We start from the raw sequence: 20,149 nt of genomic DNA, 5'->3' as shown, positions 1-20,149 counted from the left end.
TCAGCAAAAGGAAGTCCACACAAATGAGCGAGCAGTCGAGACCACCTTCGGAACAATCACTGGGTACCATAGAATGACCCTACTGTGGTACCACGGGGTGAAATTGTTTTTCTTGCATAGCTAGGATAAGTCTGTTGGCGGCACAATCGTCGCTCCTGTTGTGTTTGCTTTGTTTAATGGAGTGAGCAACCTTGTCACGACGGCGAGGTACCGAATCGCCCCCTCCCATCCCGCCCCCGCTTTGTAGTAGCTGACTTCACGCTCTGCTTGCTTTCAACCTGTCAGTGATGTCAAATCGTCGCGGCACGTATATTCCATGCGATGAAGTCATATTAAAGTTTTGATGTTCGTTGATCAGAACAATTAAACAAAACAAATCACATTTGTACCCGAGTTATCCAGTAAACATTTGTTTTATTCAACGCCTTCCAATTTAGGATTGATAGAATAGAAACAAAGCAGATTAGAAATGTATAGAGGTTGTACATCATGACGTTTAACATTGAAAGTCTTGGAAATATGATCAAGGTAAGCTTAATTTTTGCTGATCATCTAAATCCACGTGAACAGAAATAAAACTATATTTTTCTTTACTAATTGTAAGATTTCATCTCTCTCTCTCTCTCTCTCTCTCTCTCTCTCTCTCTCTCTCTCTCTCTCTCTCTCTCTCTTACACACACACACACACACACACACACACACACATATATATTTATATATATTAAGTGTGCCGGTGACAGAGACGCACTCTGATGAGTGGGGGCGAACTACCGCTCATTGCAAATCGTGAGACAAATGGGGGTGATATAGGAAGTGGCGAGATGGAGGGGGGCGAGTCGGGACGCCACCGTTACGACAATGCGTTGTTCTGTCGTGGCAGTAAGTAAAACCAGACATTTCGACATTATGAAGGCAGAGCAGTTCTCTTACATTTTGTGTCGAGAAACAGTAATGTCTTCAGAATGAATATCACGCTGGCACAATGGTTGCCCCTGTTCTGTTTGCATTGTTAAATAGAGCGAGTCCAGCAAAGTTGCTGCCTTGCTGTTACAGTGTGCATTGTCTCGTGGCGGTCAAGTATACAGAGACTAGCGTTACATAGTGCACACGTTTGGTGACTTTCTGGCGTGACACTCTACTGTACTGTCTTGAGAATGTGTCTAGTATTGTTGGAGTTCCTGGTGGACTGCTGTCGTTGAAGTTCAGCAAGAAGGTTTGCATGATTTTGTTTTGGTGTGTGTGTGTGTGTGTGTGCGTGTGTGTGTGTCTGCTTCTGTGTGTGTCTGCTTCTGTGTGTGTCTGCTTCTGTGTGTATCTACCGGTGTCTTTGTTTCTCTGTCTGTCTGTCTATCTGTCTGTCTGTCTGTAAGTCTGTCTGTCTGTTTGTCTGTCTGTCTGTCTGTCTATCTGTTTGTCTGTCTGTGTGTCTGTGTGTGTCTGTCTATGTGTCTGCCTGTGTGTATGCGTGTCTGTCTGTCTGTCTGTTTGTCTGTTTGTTTGTCTGCGTGTCTGTCTGTCTGTCTGTCTGTCTGCGTGCACGTCTCTTTTTCTGTCTGATACAACTGTTATTTACACACACAAAAACAGTAATTACACCACGAATAATGAGAACAAGAAAAAGACAATCACAACGTCTACTTTATGCAGTTTAGCTTCCGTGGTATATACATTCTGTTTCTCCAGGTGTGAAGCCATGGGGTGTGGATCATCTCAAAACACAGGTGTTGTGGAGCCAAGCACACATGTTGTCCCTTTCAACGGTAACGCTGACATCAACACACATGACAAAACACATGGGGAGGAGATAACGAATAACAACAAGGAGCAATTATCCCAAGACGATGATACAAACATCAGTCCCGAAGGTAGGTCTTTAACTTGCGTTCACAACTAAATGTACAGTGAAATAATGTGCATGTATCTCTCTATGTCTCTTTTTCTTTCTGCCTGTCTGTTTGTCTCTTTGCCTGGCTTGCTAGCTGGCTGTGTGCGGGTACCATGTATGAGTAATTGATTTCGTAAATTGGTCTGTCTGTCTGTCTGTCTCTGTCTGTCTCTGTCTGTCCCTGTCTGTCTGTTTGTCTGTCTGTCTGTCCGTCCGTCTGTCCGTTCATCTGTCCGTCCGTCCGCCAGTCTGTCCGTCCGTCCGTCTCACAGCGTATCTATCTCTCTGTCAGTTTCTTGTCGTTCATAAGTATCATTGCTTCTTCGTATTTAAAACGAATAAGACAGGTGAACATACGTTTTCTCACTTTGAAAGCCTGTATACCATTCCTTGCTTGATAATTAGTGGTATAAGTGTGATAATTGTTAGCTAGATCATTCATCGATGGCATTTACAGGTAACAAGCATAGACTTTATCCCAGCAATTAGCCTACAGTGCGCTCATTCGGCTTGGTGATTGGTATCTTAGTTTAGCCAGCCATTGACATAGCAAGCAGGGCAATATATGGGCTAATATATCACACACATGAGTGCTAGCGGCGGTAATAACCCCTTGGACAATGTAACGACAGTGCTGTTATTGTGTGTGTTAACTTGAAACTAATCGACACGTGAAGGCAGAATCAAAGCACTGTTCAATGTCAACGGATCTGTATACTTACATACATACATATTCCCACTGTAAACAAAAACACTTCGTTTGCTTTTGAGCACAACTTCAAATGTTTAAAGAAGTTCTTACAATTATTTTTTGTTTATAATTAATTAAGTAATATAATTGGTCGGTCTGTCTGTCTGTCTGTCTGTCTGTCTCTGTCTGTCTCTGTCTGTCTGTTTGTCTGTCTGTCTGTCCGTCCGTCTGTCCGTTCATCTAGTTTAATTAGTTTATGTGTGCATCTCTTCAGAATGGTTAAGCGTTTCCATATATCCTGTCAGTTTCATTTTTTAAGTTCTTACTTAATTAAATTAAATTGTAAGAACTTAACAAATTACGCAATTACATAAATGCGTAGCATTTCACAATGCACAAACCTTCATCTTCTTTAAAAGATGTGAATTTAAATTTAAATGTAAATGTTGGAGGGGGCAGATATGAGCGGTTTGGTGGTTAGTTTGCGAAAGTCCTGATGAAAGGAAACTGACAGGATATATGGAAACGCTTTACCATTGTGAAGAGATGCACACATAAACTTACAGCCTTAAACTGGAAAGTTATTCTTTGTTTTTGCGAGCCACAAAAGCTCTGATATTTTATCTCCTTTTTTTCCTTCAGGGCATTATCACGGAGAACGCGAATCTTCGCAAGTGGTGACACTTCGCAATGAAAGCGAGGCTCCCAACAATACCGAAGTACAGGACCAAAGCGAGGCTCCCAACAATACCGAAGAACAGGACCAAAGTGAGGCTTCGAAAACCCTTACAGTTGAAGAAGAAAATAACCAAGAAGACCTATCGGACAAGGTCACAGGTCACGACGAGAGCGAGTCTGCAGATAAAAACAAAGTTGAGGATCAAATCGAGGCTTCAGAAAGAGTTTCACTTTCAGCTCCAGAAGCAAAGCAGTCTTGTGACAAGGAAGCCGTTCAAGCCGAGAGTATCCCTTTGGAAAAGGAGAACGCCGTTCTACAAAAAGATGACGCAGACGACGGAATTCAAGGACACAATTATGACAGCATCCATTCAGGTAACACTGCAGATACAGACAAAGGTACAGTCCAAGATGAAAACCTTCGTACAAACGAACCTGAAATTCAGCAAGAAGAGAATCTTACAGACGGAGTTAAAGTTCAGAATGAAATTGATCCTTCCAGTGACACAAAGGATCTTGAAGAAAGCGAAGGTCTAAATGAAAATGATCTGTCCACTGAAATCAGATTTGAGGACGAAAGCAACCCTTCAGTTGACGTATTGGACGTCGGGAGACAGGACGATCTAAACGAACTGCCCGCTAAGGAGGATAGGGGTGCTGCACAAGAAATGATATTTCCTGTTGGAAACGAACCCCCCAACAAAGCAAATGAGCCTGATACGACTGACCCCTCAGAGGAGGTGAAAAGTATAGAGGAAGGTGAAGGCCAGGATGAAGGTGAAGGTCGGGATGAAGGTGAAGGTCGGAATGAAGGTGAAGGCCAGGATGAAGGTGAAGGTCGGGATGAAGGTGAAGGTCGGAATGAAGGTGAAGGCCAGGATGAAAGTGAAGGCCAAGATAAAGGTCCAGGCAAAGACGAAGGTCAAGATCAAGATGAATTTCAAGGTCAAGATAAATGTGAAGGTCAACTTCCCCTTTTAAGTCCTCCAACGAAGACACAGGAAGAGCTGATCCCTGATCCTGCAGACTTTGCTGAACTGGACAACTTTGTGGGAAACGTGAGTCTGGTACTGTGTAGCTCCGCCAACTGTTTACAGATACCTTCCTTCCTGTGTAAACCATTTTATATATCGCCTTGGATCCATATATTAAAGCTTGTACATGGGACAATTAAGAGCCTCCGTCGTCATTTATACACACCTTAAACCTACATCCTTGGCAGTGTTCGATTGTTATGAATTAATTTCGTACCTCATGTGTATGTAAAGCTGAAAGCCTGATCAGATCAGTACAGGTGTACATGATCGTGTACCCGCGATGGAATATGTCTAACCAACACAGACACAGTCTCGTGAAGATCATTCAAAGGAAATACTTGGTTCAGATTAAAAATACATTATTGTATGCACAGAATGTTCAGAATCATAAAACAAAACACGAAGTAACATTCATATTCAGGAAGCTTCATCTCGGCAGTACCTTTTAATAATATGTTTGACTTTCGACAACCACACCACCTCTGTCGTAGCCTCAGTTAAGTGCACTCGTATGCGACAACTAGTTGTAAAAATAATGATGGCATACTTTTCATTTACTTGTCTCAATGGTTTTCAATAACCGATCAGCTTAAACATATCTATGCTATCTGTACCGCGTTCGTCCCGCTTGAAACCTGAGACATTTTAGTGACGGTTTGGTCGTTTGTTTGTTTTTTGTTTTGTTTGTTTGTTTGTTTGTCTGCTGATTGAAGGATGGATGGATGATTTGAATGATGGATGGTAGAATGGTAGGATTGATTGATTGATTGATTGATTGATGGGTGGATTGATTGATTGATTGATTGATTGATTGATTGCTGGATTGATTACAGACCCCGAAGAGTGCAGCGAGCAGCGTGGAGTCTTTAGTAGACTACCTGACGCCTTTGTGCAACACTGACCTGGAGATCGTCAGGGCCTTCTTCTGCTGGCTGGCCTTCAACGTGGAGTGAGGTCTTTTTTCCTCCTCCTCCTCCTCCTCCTCCTCTTCCTTTTTCACCTCCTCCTCATCTTCCTTCTCTTCCTCCTTTTTCTACTCATCCTCCTCCGCCTCCTCTTCCTCCTTCTTTTTCGCCACGGCCTTCTCCCCTTCCTCCTCCTCCTCCTTTTTCTCCATCTCCTCCGCCTCCTCCTCCTCCTCTTCCATTCCCTTCATCGTCCCACTAATCATCCTACCTCTCCATCTCCTCTCGCTTCCATTCCTGCCCTCCACCACCACCCCATACTCTTTCTCTTCTTCCTTCTCCCTTCCTCCTCTACACATCAATTCCTCTCTATCCACTCCTCCTTTTCCTCGGGGGTAATGGTTGGCGTTCTTCGCATGCGTGTTGGCTAGTCGAACTCTTATTCATCTTTAGAGTCAGTCCTCATCAAAAGCAAAAGTACGACAATCACTTGTACACATTTTCCCTGCAGCCTCTTTTCTGATTGCTTGCAGACACAACAATGCTCTGCCATTTGCATCTTGTAAAAGTTGTGTTTGTTTGTTTGTGCTTGCTTCTTGTTTTGCCTTTTTTTTCTTTTTTTTTTTAAAGTCCGCCACCACTCTCCTTTTTCGTTTCAGATACGACACTGGCAGCTACTTTTCAGGGAGCGATTCCAAACCGCAAGACGCTGATGCAGTGCTGCAGTCAGGCATGGCTGTGTGCCAGGGGTACTCTCAGCTCTTCATGGAACTGTGCAAGTGAGTAATATGCTCGGTGTATTAAACATGATTCATCATTCGCAAGGTTTGGGTATTGCTGTTTGTTAGCTTTTTTTTTCTTTCTTTTTACTTGCTTTTTTTTTCTTCTTGTTCTTTTTTACATTTAGTCAAGTTTTGACTAAATGTTTTAACATAGAGGGGGAATCGAGACGAGGGTCGTGGTGTGTGTGTGTCTGTGTCTGTGTGTGTGTGTGTGTGCGTGTGTGTGTGTGTGTGTGTGTGTGTGTAGAGCGATATAGACTAAACTACTGGACCGATCTTTATGAAATTTGACATGAGAGTTTCTGGGAATGATATCCCCGGACGTTTTTTTCTTTTTTTCGATAAATGTCTTTGATGACGTCATATCCGGCTTTTTGTAAAAGTTGAGGCGGCACTGTCACACCCTCAATTTTCAATCAAATTGATTGAAATTTTGGCCAAGCAATCTTCGACGAAGGCCGGACTTCGGTATTGCATTTCAGCATGGAGGCTTACAAATTAATTAATGATTTTGGTCATTAAAAATCTGAAAATTGTAATTAAAATTATTTTTTTATAAAACGATCCAAATTTACGTTCATCTTATTTTTCATCATTTTCTGATTCCAAAAACATATAAATATGTTATATTTGGATTAAAAACAAGCTCTGAAAATTAAAAATATAAAAATTATGATTAAAATGAAATTTCCGAAATCGTTTTAAAAACTATTTCATCTTATTCCTTGTCGGTTCCTGATTCCAAAAACATATAGATATGATATGTTTGGATTAAAAACACGCTCAGAAAGTTAAAACGAAGAGAGGTACAGTGAAGCGTGCTATGAAGCACAGCGCAACCGCTACAGCGCCAAACAGGCTCGTCACTTTCACTGCCTTTTGCACTAGCGGCGGACTACGTTCAGTTTCATTCTGTGAGTTCCACAGCTTGACTAAATGTAGTAATTTCGCCTTACGCGACTTGTTTCTTTTTGCAAAATCATGAGCAGTTTTGCTAAGAGCATCAAATGATAATGTTGTAGAGCTTAAAGATATTGAAGTTTTGTGTTTCTGAATCAATGCGACAAAGAAAAACGCAGACAATAAACTTCTCGATCAGACAGCGGTACGGTTTCTTTCCCTCTAAATCTAAAAAACCAACAAGAATTGTAGGTCATTGAAAAGTTTATTATTGACAAAACAAAACGTTACATTTACTAGTACGTCGACCCAGGGGTCTTTGAAGTAGACCGACAAACACTTATCATGAAACAGATAATGAACTTATCTCAACATCGTGTGGCTCGCTTGCAAAATGCCGGCGAGGTAATGATCAATGATTTCTTTAGTGGACACAGAACGAGAAGTTATGAAGGTATTCAATCAAGTAAGAAAAAACATGCATTCACCAGAGAACGTTCACTCGTAAGTAGATTTATTTTTATTGACAATAAATTATAATTTCCCCAACAAATCATTCACGACTGTTGCTGTTGCAGGAAGGCCAACATTCCGTGTCTGTTGATTCAAGGCCTGGCCAAGGGTTACAGACACGACCCAGAAGACGTGTACACTGTCGACACTAAGACCAACCACTCATGGAACCTCGTGCATGTGCAGGGAGAGTGGCGTCCCCTGGACGTCACGTGGGGCGCCGGTCATATTGACAAGGAAGGCAACTTCCACTGCAAGTTCAAGGAAAACTGGTTCTTGACAGATCCAGACGTGTTCGTGTCGCGTCACTTCCCTTTAATGGATGGGTAGGTATCCTCCAGATAAGGTATTGACACGTGTAACCTGCACGACTATTTGTTGCAGGACCCACCTTCACTTACTTCAGCAAAATGAACACGCCTTGCTCGTCAAAGGACCGATAAAAGCTTGGAAGATTCCGTCAACGTTTGGTAGAGTGGAAAATGAGGTGTAAATGTCCCATATTGTATTTTTACTTATTGCATTTTTACTTATAGACCTGTGACTCATCTGCAGCGGTAAGCTTTCCAAACTTTATAGTTTCGGGAGTTACTTTTCATAGCCGGAAAGGGAAGGGGTGGGTTGGATTTCGGAGGTGATGGTGGGGAGGGGGGGGGGCGTTGATAAAAGGGAATTGATAGGGTGTCTAAAACAGCTTCACCATTTTACACGAACAGCCTTTCGCTTGAAAGTCATTGTGTTTGACTATTGCTCTACTTTCGTTTCACTTACAGAAAAGACAGGCTTTCAAAGTATTTTGGTAGCTTATAAAGCAGTGATTCAATATTGTCCACGATCTGTTGTATTTCTCCGCAGAAATCTGGAGGAGAGTGAAAAGCATCAGTTATTGAAGGAGCCTCTTACGCTCGAGCTTTTCTCAGCCAGTCCTCGCCCAGAAAGCCTGGCGCATCAGATTGGTCTCACGTTCCTCACGCATGACGTCACGGTGATTGAGGTCACCAATGACGTCATCATCAAGGTCAGGGCAACGCGGCAGCCTCTGCAGTCAGTGAGCGTCAGCCTGACGGAGCGAGGGCCTACCGGTCGAACGAAAGACAGGTCAGCATATCTGTCTAAATTGATACTTTCGATGACGTCATATACGACTTCCGCACTGCGGCGACCCCATTTTTTTCAATTGTTTGACATTTTAGCACCACTCTGGCATCACCATCCATATCATACGATTGTCACCACCATCCACTCTCTAGCACTATTCTTGCATCATTTTCCTCACACTCTCGCACCACCATCACTCTGGCACCACAATCATCACTCTGGCATCACCATTCACACTCTGGCACCACCATCTGAACTCACGTCCAAACACACGTCCATACACACACACACCGGGGCCGGACTAGGCTAAGAGGAGGGGGGGTTGCCAGTGGTGGTCCAGGGGGATGTTCCCCCTAGCGGGGTCTAGGGGCAGAGCCCCTTGTGGGGGTCAGGGGGCTTTGCCCCCTGAAGCTGATGGGTAGGTCATATTCTGAGATAGGAAAATGGTCGCTCCTTGCATGAAACGGCATAAAATAAACAATAATAAAAAAATAAAAAATAATTAGTGAGGTACATGTTGCGCAACCCCCATAACCCCCCCGGTAGTCCGGCTCTGCACACACACACACACACACACACTCTCTCTCTCTCTCTCTCTCTCTCTCTCTCTCTCTCTCTCTCTCTCTCTCTCTCTCTCTCTCTCTCTCTCTCTCTCTCTCTCTCTCTCTCTCTCTCTCTCTCGTCTTTGCTTGTGCTGTGTTACCTATTATCTAGGCTAAACTATCCATGAAATGTTAATGACCAAATTCAACAGAGCAACGCGCCTAAAAGACAAGCATTATCATTTGCATGCAGATCCAACACGCTGACGTCACTGGCTGCTGACGGCACGTGCACCATCTACGTCAGACCGCCACGTGCTGCCACCTATCTGCTTGACGTCATGGGACAGCTGGCGGGACAAGATCTGTCTAAGCTACATCAGCTTGTCACTTACGTCATCAGGTACGTCATATACTTATGTTTGCAGCTCTGGGCGTAAAGGCTGATCTACTCGTACATTGATCTGTCAATCTGTGTTTTAAGAAAAGCAGAGTTTAAGCGCTGTATTACTTATCGAAGGCTAGACCATTGACTCAGGATGGGCGGTACGTGTATATATTGGGAACAGGCTGACACCAGTTGATAAATCATCGCGTTTCCATTACTGACGTGGTAGATTCACCGGAACCTTTGCGGGAGAAAGGTCCAGTAAATGGAACTTTGTATTTAAAACACAAACTATGATACTTAATTCACCAATTCGCCAACCGCTGATTTGGCTTTTGAATCTGTTGGATACACACCTGCCCCGTTTCTCGGGGTCATCACTGTCACACTTTGATTTGTTCTTTTTTCTGTGCAGATGCAAAGAGCCTCATCCAGACCCAGAGCCATTCCCAGACAAGTACAGCGTGTGGGGCCTGCAGAACCCAACAGCCACACAGTGCTCACTAACACGAGGCAGCCAGGGCACGCCAAGTTACACTGATACCACACAACCCGGTCAAAACCACGGTGTACCCGACATTTGCTACCAGGCTGAGAACGGTGAGTCCGGTGTCCCGGTGTATTTCAACGGATTCGTTCACCTGAGAACGCAGCTGAGACACGCTCGCAGCATGGACGACGACCTCGGCCACTTCACGCTTCTTGAATATACAGAGGACGGGGCTACAGCAAAAGCCCGCCTGCCGAAACGTGGATATTACATGCTGCGCGTGTTTGCCAGTCATCCTGAGCAGTCAGGTTTCCATCACGTCGCTGACTACCTCCTATTCGCTGACCGAGATCTAGCCTGCATGCCTTTCCCGCGGGCCCACAAGCTGGCATATCAGGCCAAGGCGAAACTCCTGCTGCCTCTGGAGAAACAAGTTTCGGCAGGGGAAGCTACTCTCTTTCGCGTGCAGGCCGCGACCTTGAGGAAGGTCAGCGTGGGAGTGACGAGGATGGAGCTGAAGAATGACGGAGTCTGGGAAGCGGAAGTGACGCCAGACGAAGGCAATGATGACATCAGCATATTTGCTACCGCGGAGGAGTCGGAGACCATGAGTGGCATGTACACGTTTAGTGTTGCTACCTCGGATAAATGACGCCACTAAGCGTAATCTCTCTTATTGGGCCTCTCCGAAGAAACAGACATAGGGTGATTGCGTTATTTGTATTTTTGACCAATATATGACATTTTACACAGACTGAGACAGTTAATGTTGTACAAGACCGCGCCAGACAAATCAACGAATCTCGTGTGGACGAAAACTCTTGTCGCACGACAAAATCATGAATAGCAGGTAAATGTTCGGCTTGATTAAGAGATATGCTCATGCTTTATGCTGTAGCCTACAAAACAAATAAACAAGTCGCGTGAAGCGATCTAAAAACATTTAGTCAAGATCAACACCACAAACCAGTCATCGCCGAGACTACATTCAGATAGTCTCGGCTAACCATAAGCTTACCGAAGACCGAGACGGGTCACGCTCGCCTCCGCGAAGCACGCGTCCGTAGTACAGCCGCACTCGCCTAAACAAAACACGCTTAAGCAAAAAACTCGGATATCAGAAACCAAAACCAATTCCCCGCCAGACCCCCCTCTTTGTAAGACTATTTTTAATTCGGATAAGCCAAACTCTGTCAAAAAATAGCTAACTCAAACACGGACATCTCAAACGTGATTTTGACAGATAAGCCAAACTCTAAACACTGTCTAAACATGAGACTTTTTTTTTTCTTTTTTGCTTGAAAAACACGTCAGGAACATAAACATATTTCATCACGGCTATAATTATCCTACGGAAACGAACACGTCACCTGTTTTTGAGTAGGCCTATGCGGGGAAACTGATGACGTGTAGAAGGAACAGATCTGTGTGAAGAGCAAATCTACCTGAGGAATGTATGTGCTCATTTTGAGCGAGTGGTGAAGATCAAACCACAATAAACATGCAGCAAAACAAAACATTTGCCAACAATCTATTTATCCTACATACGTGAGAGAGACACTCATGAGATATTAATCGTTCAAATCACACGTGTGTATATCATGTAAATGATCATGAGGTTATGTCAAGTAAGTCTGGCAGGGACCTGTTATTTCCCCAGCTTACGATGCCAAAGTGACCAAGACAAACGTCATTATAGAAGAAGAAAAATGCGCTCGCTAATTTCCCTCGATGAATTCTTTAGAACCAACACGCCACGCCACACTTTCCACAGTGACGTTTCTTCGCTTTGACGTAATAAATTGCACGCTACTTTAGAAAAGATCGAGGTTCCAAAACAAGCGTCTTCAATTTGGCTGCCTCGACTAAGGGACGTTTTGAGTAAAATACACGTAAGTACAGTATGTAGGATAAACAGAATACTACATGGCTTGCTGTGTCGTACCAGATTTACACTCGTTACACCCGGTATAGGGGTCAACAGCTCGCTTTCGCTCGCAGTTCAATATTTTTTAAAAAAAAACTCGTGCAAATCTGGTACGACACAGCAAGCCATGTAGTATTCTCTATGTTTACGGAGATTTCATCTTGATTTATGACCACAGAGACAAATTGTCTAATTGTGTTTCTTTTCTTTCTTTAAATGGAGAAGGTTTCATTAAACATTAAATTTATTATGATTTAGTTGAAATCCTTTTAACAAAAGCGTAGTTGCTTGTGGAATCTTTGGTTTTGTTTCTGAGATGTGTCACTGTTTTCACCATTTATTTTTACAGAAGGTATTAATAAAGCCCCACTGAAGAAAGCACCTGTAACTTGTCACTGTTTTGACTTATTCATTTAAACACACACACACACACACACACACACACACACACACATATATATATATATATACACACACACACACACACACACACACACACACACACACACACACCACGCAGAGAGAGAGATACAGAAAGAGAGAGAGAGAGAAAGAGAGAGAGAGAGAGAAACATTCGAAGTGATTTTACAACTTATCCTGAAAAAAAACTCGCTTAAGCCGAACTGCATGGTAATTTCTCGGGAAAGGTTTGGCTAATCCGAACTCGGATATGCACAAACTCGGATAAGCGAAACTATTTTTCATTCCCCGGGCGAGTTCGGCTTAAACGTGTTTGACTGCACTTACTTAACCTATTTGCTTTCATTCTGAGCACATATTTAGAGTTAACATGAAATATCTGTATATCTTTGATGTCAGGAGAAGATGAGGAATACAATGCGATCATTTTTTTAATCTGCTTCTAAAAAAATCGATTTTAATGACAACTTTAAAGAGCAAACTAATTAACTAATTTTTAGCTTCCAAGCTGAAATGCAATCCCATAGTCCGGACTTCGTCGAAGATTGCTTGACCAAAATTTCAATCATTTTGGTTGAAAAATGAGGGTGTGACAGTGCCGCCTCAACTTTCACAAAAGCCGGATATGACGTCATCAAAGACATTTATCCAAATAATGAAGAAAAAAAGTGGGGATATCATACTAAGGAACGCTCATGTAAAGTTTCATGAAGATCAGTCTCTCTGTAGTTTCTCTGAATCGCTCTACACACACACACACACACACACACACACACACACACACACACACACACAAACACACATACACACACACACACACACACATATATATATATACACACACACACACACACACACACACATACATCACACCCTCGTCTCGATTTCCCCGTCTATGTTAAAACATTTAGTCAAAGACTGGAAAAGAGCATGAAATCACAAGAAGCCTTTTGTTTAAATTTGTCTTGACAGTCTCCCAGCTATACGAATACGAATAGTTTATTTGCTGTAGGCCACCGGCCTTTAGCAAGGGGGTAGGGGGTTGGGGGCCAAAGTACATGATCTGTTCACAATATTCGAACCGAAGAATGTTAGTGCGATTCACAATATTGGTTAGCCACAATCGTGTGTTTGCTTTTGCACTGCGGAATGTCATGTGTGTTTTCGAGTTTGCATCGTCGGGTACTGTTCACAACATCGCGATAAGTAGTTCAGATACCCACCAATCATTCCAGTTATAGTCTAATCACAGCTATCAAGGCCTCCAAGTGGTATGTAGCCCTCTCCCTCTCCACGACAAAGTCCTCGCTGCCAAGGGGAGTCCAGCGACGTAGACAGCGCAGTGTGTAGTGGTCTGTAGTCCTCCAGCTCTGTCACCACACTCTTGTACATCTTGAGACACCAGTTGGTCACTCTCCTCTCTCTGACGTCAATGGAGAAAGTTCACACGTTTGCCTGCAAACGATTTTTAATGTTTTATGGAAAGGAAGTGGCACAGCTTACATCTGCTAAGAAAAACAACAACATCCAGACAAGAATCGGTTTATCTTTTTAATGTCGTTGGTGGGGTTGGTGGCGATTTCAACAAACGTAATAATGACCAAAAAGCGAATGATGTGTGATGTTTCTTGCCTCTTTTGCGGCGTTTGATACAACTTTTTATCGTATTCTTAAAGTAAAGCGTTTTCTGTGTATTATTCAAGTGCTGATAAATATCAGTTCTGTATTCAAGAAGAAAAAAAAGAAATCTAGTAAATCTCATTACTCAAATCCGCTGATTTGTGACTGTTGCGTCCGTGCTTGGGTGCGTGCGTGCGTGCGTGCGTATGTGTGTCTGCGTCTGCATGTGTGTGTGCTCACGTGCATGTGTGTGTGCGTGCATGCGTGCACGTGTGTGATCATGAAACGGAAAGGCTCACTTGCCGATTTTGAGCCAACAAGTGAATTGATCTACAAAACACCGTATTCTGAGCGCCAGTCTTTAAAAGGGAAATAAATCAGCATCATTCTCATGTCGAAGTTATCTTTCTTGCATCTTGACTACCAAAACCATTTTTTGATCTGATGTTTTAAGGATGCAACCCCATGGCGCAAATCTTGTATTCGTTTTAGTTCTTTTGACCCGTGTAAGGGTATACGCACCATCAAGTTGACATGTTGATGGAACGCTTGGTACATCAGTATGGTCCAAAATACATCTTTTTATATTTAACACAAAAACTGCAACTGCACAGCTATCTTAAATTATGCACGTCAAATTGAGAAGGAGGGTTAAATGTCTAAACTGACAAAAAAGCAATCTAATTTTAAATTTGTTCTGAATTTTTGACAGATGTAACTGATGATGTATGTTGTCGTAAATCACGTCATTGGTCTGTTAAGTTTGTAACAGGCACACTCGCACCCATGCGTGGGATCTAACACGCGCACGCAAGCACACGTCACACTCATACTCTATCTCTCTCGCTGTCCCTTGCTCACACACCCTCCCCCACACGCACGCACACTCACACACACACACACACACACACACACACACGCGCGCGCGCGCGCAGAGAAAGTCACAGAATTCGACTTTTACATGACAAACTCTGTAAATCCAACAATTCATACGCCAACTTTGCGGAAGAAGCCATCAATCATCGACACAAATCGTGCCATTTCGCACATTGCAGGAGAAGACGAGCGCTGGTAGCGACTGCCGACTGGTGTGACTGAAAACACTCCATCATTTACGACAGTGTCGAGTCATTCACTGGAATGGGAGTAGTCCACACTTTTATCCCTGAGTACGCTAGTACTTGGGCTCAACAGACTTTAATTGTGTGTGTGTCTGTCTCGACTTAACAGCTTATTGCTGGGAAACTACTGGGCGCAGTTCGTTCAAAAGTTGATACACTAACTTGATAATAGGTCCGATTGATCGTATTAAAACTTCATAATGTTACCTGGGACCTAAATGCGAAATAAACCACAAAAACAACTTGGCGGTGGGAGGAATTCACACGGAGCAACAGCCAGCCAGATAGAACAGCCAGCCAGCGGATACTGTCGTCACAAAAGGACGTCATGACAAAGTTACACGCAAAGCGAAAGAGACTTTGACGTCATTTACTTTTGTTCGGAATTTTCCGTCTGTTCCTACCTTGTCAGTGAAGACCTTACCCAAAACTATGGAAGGCGAAAAGGGTCAAATGATCGAGCAAAAGGATCGATCAAAAGGATCGATCTTTCGCGTTTGACCCTTTCCGCCCGACGCGCGGAAACTGAGGGTCAAACGATCGATCAAAAGGATCGATCAAAAGGATCGATCCTTTTACTGGATCCGGTGCCGACAAAAAGTGGAACCGGAATTTTACCGGCACACAGTCTGGAGTTCACATTTTGGTGGCAAACTGACTTCAGATTTCAGTTCGCGTGTACGTGCGTCCAATGTTCTAGATGATCGAACGTGTAGCAAAGACCTGTACGTGTACGTAAAGATATTCCGTCACCCGTGACTCACTTTTTGTTCCAATGTTCCAAATCAAGACTGCAGATCTCGGCTCAAACGCGTGACGTAAAAACTAGATTTGATGACGTTACCCGGCGTACAGTTCCGGTAGACGTGCTGAAAGTGGCACATCTAGATCTGTTGCAGACGAACGCTTCGCGCCAAACATACACAGTAATTTTAACTACACACCCCTAAATGTACTCGCTAAAACAAGAAGAATTTTTTGTTTATTTCTCTTGATATTTCATGCTCCTTCACGCCGCACCAGAACACGTAATCTACTTACTTTACTTTCTAGATTCGTTCTTTGTGCTAATCCGTTCCATGATTTTCCGAAACAGCGCGATGAAACTGCTCGTTCAAAAGTATTGTGTAAAAGGATCGATCATTTTGCACGATTCTTTTACTCGATCATTTGACCCTTTCCGCGCGTCGGGCGGAAAGGGTCAAACGCGAAAAGGATCGATCCTTTTAATCGATCCTTTTGATCGATCATTTGACCCTTTTCGCCTTCCATACAAAACGTCTATTCACATTGCAGCTGTGAAATAATCAGTCTTGTCATCATTTTCACGAATTTTCATTCACAAACACCTGGTAAATAAAAAAGCGCTCGCGCTGGACCCGAGTACTCTTCAGACATTTACGCACACACACACACACACACACACTCTCTCTCCCTCACTCCTTCTCTCTCTCCCTCTCTCTCTCTCTCACACACAAACACACACACATACGTGCAAGGCCACCCAACTGGGTTTATTGCTAACATTATGTCAACTGGGTTCCACATGTTCTAAACTAGTGAGCACTTCAAAAAGCACTATACAGCTTCATTTAGTTGTAAATGATCCGAATATCAGTAAAAAAGAAAAATATCTAAACAAACTTCGATGTTGCTGACTTTGGAAAAGTTTGGAAAAGTGGGTTTCTTTTTTGTACTAGTGGGTTCCTTGAGATACACACCGACTACCAAACTACCAAACTGGGTTCCAAACCTGATTCTGCTGTTTGGAGCCTAAATTTGGAAGTTCCACCTTGTTCTCTCAGGGGCGGATCCAGGGGGGGTTTCCGGACCCCCCCCCCCCCCCCCCCGCCCCCCCCCCCCCGCTTAAATTTTTTTTTCAATTATAAACAAAGAAAAACTGATGGTTCAGGTTGCACCAGATTGCTCCATTTTCCTTGATTTATATCAAAACTGTTCCGGGGGGGCATGCCCCCAGACCCTATAGGAGCAGGCCTTTGTCTTTTAAGTGACAGTTTTGGAAAGTAGGTCGGCAATTTGCTGTCTCAGGTTACACCAGATTGGTCAATTGTCCTTGTTTTGATCCAAATTTGTCTTCCTAAATTTACTTTTTGGAAGGTGTATTAGAGGAATTCCGGGGGGGGGGGCATGCCCCCAGACCCCCCTAGATGGTTTAAACACTTCGCGTCCTCAATTAACTGTTTCGCGTTGTCGAACTCTCCCTAAAAGACATTTGAACCCCCCCCCCCCCCCCTAACCATGTTGTGATCCGCCCCTGTTTCTTGTGTGTGTGTGTGCGTTTCGATATCAGTAACTCATCGTCAATAATTGTGGAAAGTCATAATAAGCCTGGACACATTAAATTTGCCGCCACACCAAATACGAATTGTGATGTTCAGGAATGAGCCTATGTCCGAAAATGGGATTTCTTAGCCTATGGTTACAAATAAATGTCTAACCAATGGCTAAAAGCCATTTTGCCACAGGCATATTAATGCATTCGGCCTTGGACTAAACATTCGTTTTGGTGGTAGAGGGCCTCACCACTATTAAAAAAAAAGAAAAAAGGTCATGCATTCTGTACAGTATTCAACATTCAACAGAACATTCATTCGTCCATAGGCTAATCCGCAATTTGTAGCATTATTTGTGAAGTCTGTAACGCTCCTATTATAGACATGGATGCAAACACTCAAGACAAATGGATCAAGTTTAGTCAGCCAATTTTATTTAAATCAATGTTAACTGACAAAACACTTTTTGTGAGCAAAACACCGAATGAACTACAACAGCAAATTTAATTTGAAACATTAACCAAGCACATTTATGAAAAATGATGAAACTAAAATAACAAATAATCAGCATATTTTACATAAAATGAGCCTAATTTTCACCAAATTGTAATATCTCCACAAGTCATGGGCCAAAATTTACAACAGACATGAGATTATTCAGTAATCCCTATGGTGAAAATGGTCCATGGAATTCAAACAGTATACGAAAACTAGTGACATTCCTTCTGGTAATTTGTCTTGGAAGAAAACAAAAGCATATACTGCATAAAAGTATATGATGTACATGCCTCTGGTATTCAGGACTCAAGAATATTTATTCCTCAGCCCATAAATAGGGTGATACACCATAACATTAAAGGCATACTAACGCACTCCCGTGTTTACAAAGTGTAGTTTGCCCACAATCGATGTCAAACGCACCATAAGACCATATAATGACGATACGTCACCATGCGCGGACCATAATACATGCATTACAGCTTGTTCTAGCCTCTGAAAAAGTGAGGATGTCAACAAAGCCGCGGTGTTCTCTCCCTTGCATCAACGTTACATGTGTTGCCAAATCTATAAATAGGACGATCCAGATCAAAATGAAAATTCAAATATCTCAACATTTAAGGGGTCCTAGACCACAATATTTTGCAGGGAACTTAATTTAGTCTGTCTCCAGCTGTTGGTAAAGCAATTAGCGTGTATAGTCATCGAGTACATATGGCTTTAACAAAGAGAAATTCATATGAAAATATTCGGCACACAGGCATACTTGATACTGGGTTAGTCTTTCTTTCTTTCTTTATTTGGTGTTTAACGTCGTTTTCAACCACGAAGGTTATATCGCGACGAGGGAAAGGGGGAGATGGGATAGGGGAAAGGGGGGAGATGGGATAGAGCCGCTTGTTAAGTGTTTCTTGTTCACAGAAGCACTAATCAAAAAAATTGCTCCAGGGGCTTGCAACGTAGTACAATATATGACCTTACTGGGAGAATGCAAGTTTCCAGTACAAAGGACTAAACATTTCTTACATACTGCTTGACTAAAATCTTTACAAACATTGACTATATTCTATACAAGAACCACTCAACAAGGGTTAAAGGAGAAACAGAATCCGTTAGTCGCCTCATACGACATGCGGGGTGCAGAGAAATAAGGATGTGGAAAAGAAGACTTTTGGTAAGTGAAATAAAGGTGATGGATCCAGTCAGGTAGAAATAAGACAACAAGAAAAGAATTGGAAAACTGCAGGGAATAGTAGGGAGAGTTTTCTTGGAAGGAAATATAGGTGAAAGGACTGGTAAGGCAGAAATAAGACAAAAGAAGAGAAGAAACAGAACCGTTAGTCGCCTCTTACGACATGCTGGGTAGCATCGGGTAAATTCTTTCTAGTCCCAACCAATATGGGACTCCCCCTAACCCGCGGGGGGTACTGGGTTAGTCACATGTGCATGCATATCTGACACTTCTTCATGAATTTCACATGCATGTCCGCTGCATTTGTTCCCCAATCATCCGCATATTCACATACCATTTTAACATACGATAACTATATATACGCTCTTGCAAAAAATATGAACGTGTGATCAATAAAACAAATGTTGTCATGTAATGAAAAACTGACATAGTTTTCCTGGACAAAACGTATTACAATACCATCAACTTAACCAAATACAACTTCTTTTTGTGTTTTTGGCTTTCAAATAAAAAATGGCCAGTTTTCTAACATGTGCAGGGTTCTGTGACTGTACAAGTGTTGACAATCGAAACATACATGGTATCCTGTATTATTTTGCTGCAATCAACTCTGCACGCAAATCTTCATACGCTAGGCATACAAATACAAAATGCACATCACTTTCAATACATGTTTTACAAAAAGGACAGAAAAATGCCGTAGTTAATTTAGTTTTGTCATTGCTGTGCTTATTTGGCTCTGTAACTGCTAATCCCATTCGAAAACTTGCAAGGGTCTTGCGGCTGGACCAATTTTGACATTGCAATCAATTAACCATTGCCTACATGTTTGAACAAATACAGGGATTGACTGAACTCCTGGGTTTTCCCATACAAATCCAAATCTATACAAACCCAGGTGAACATTGGTGGCCCAATTTGTTTAATCCTTTTCATCCAACTTCAAGAGCATATTATACGCTTTTCTTGGTATCCTGTTTTCATTCATTATTGTTATTTTCAACCAATATTGTAACACACACATATAGCAATTTAAAAACATTGAATATCTTCCAGTGTCTCCAAAAACCATATCATTCGGAGTACACTCCTGTTTGTGACCAAGTGTAACCATGCTATAGCCTGGTTGATAGTACTAATTATCATTCCAGACGTATCCCTCAATATC

At 42.6% G+C, this 20,149-nt stretch overlaps 1 protein-coding gene across 1 annotated transcript in view; it reads left to right on the top strand.

The window, feature by feature from the left end:
- The window catches only part of LOC138948002 (uncharacterized), a 36,654-nt gene extending 24,465 nt beyond the window's left edge, over positions 1-12,189 (top strand). Inside the window, exons 10-17 of the mRNA XM_070319530.1 lie at positions 1,684-1,865; positions 3,219-4,312; positions 5,125-5,240; positions 5,856-5,975; positions 7,457-7,717; positions 8,247-8,489; positions 9,285-9,434; positions 9,835-12,189. Of these exons, the coding sequence (XP_070175631.1) occupies positions 1,684-1,865; positions 3,219-4,312; positions 5,125-5,240; positions 5,856-5,975; positions 7,457-7,717; positions 8,247-8,489; positions 9,285-9,434; positions 9,835-10,561 (2,893 nt within the window). The 3' untranslated portion in view covers positions 10,562-12,189. The remainder of the gene's footprint in view (positions 1-1,683; positions 1,866-3,218; positions 4,313-5,124; positions 5,241-5,855; positions 5,976-7,456; positions 7,718-8,246; positions 8,490-9,284; positions 9,435-9,834) is intronic.
- The last annotated feature ends 7,960 nt before the right edge of the window (positions 12,190-20,149 follow it).

Source organism: Littorina saxatilis, linkage group LG15 (genome assembly GCF_037325665.1).
Source record: "Littorina saxatilis isolate snail1 linkage group LG15, US_GU_Lsax_2.0, whole genome shotgun sequence".
In the NCBI taxonomy this organism is placed as follows: Eukaryota; Metazoa; Mollusca; class Gastropoda; order Littorinimorpha; family Littorinidae; genus Littorina; species Littorina saxatilis.
Note: the sequence above shows the minus strand (reverse complement) of the source record. Positions and strands in the feature narration are given on the sequence as shown.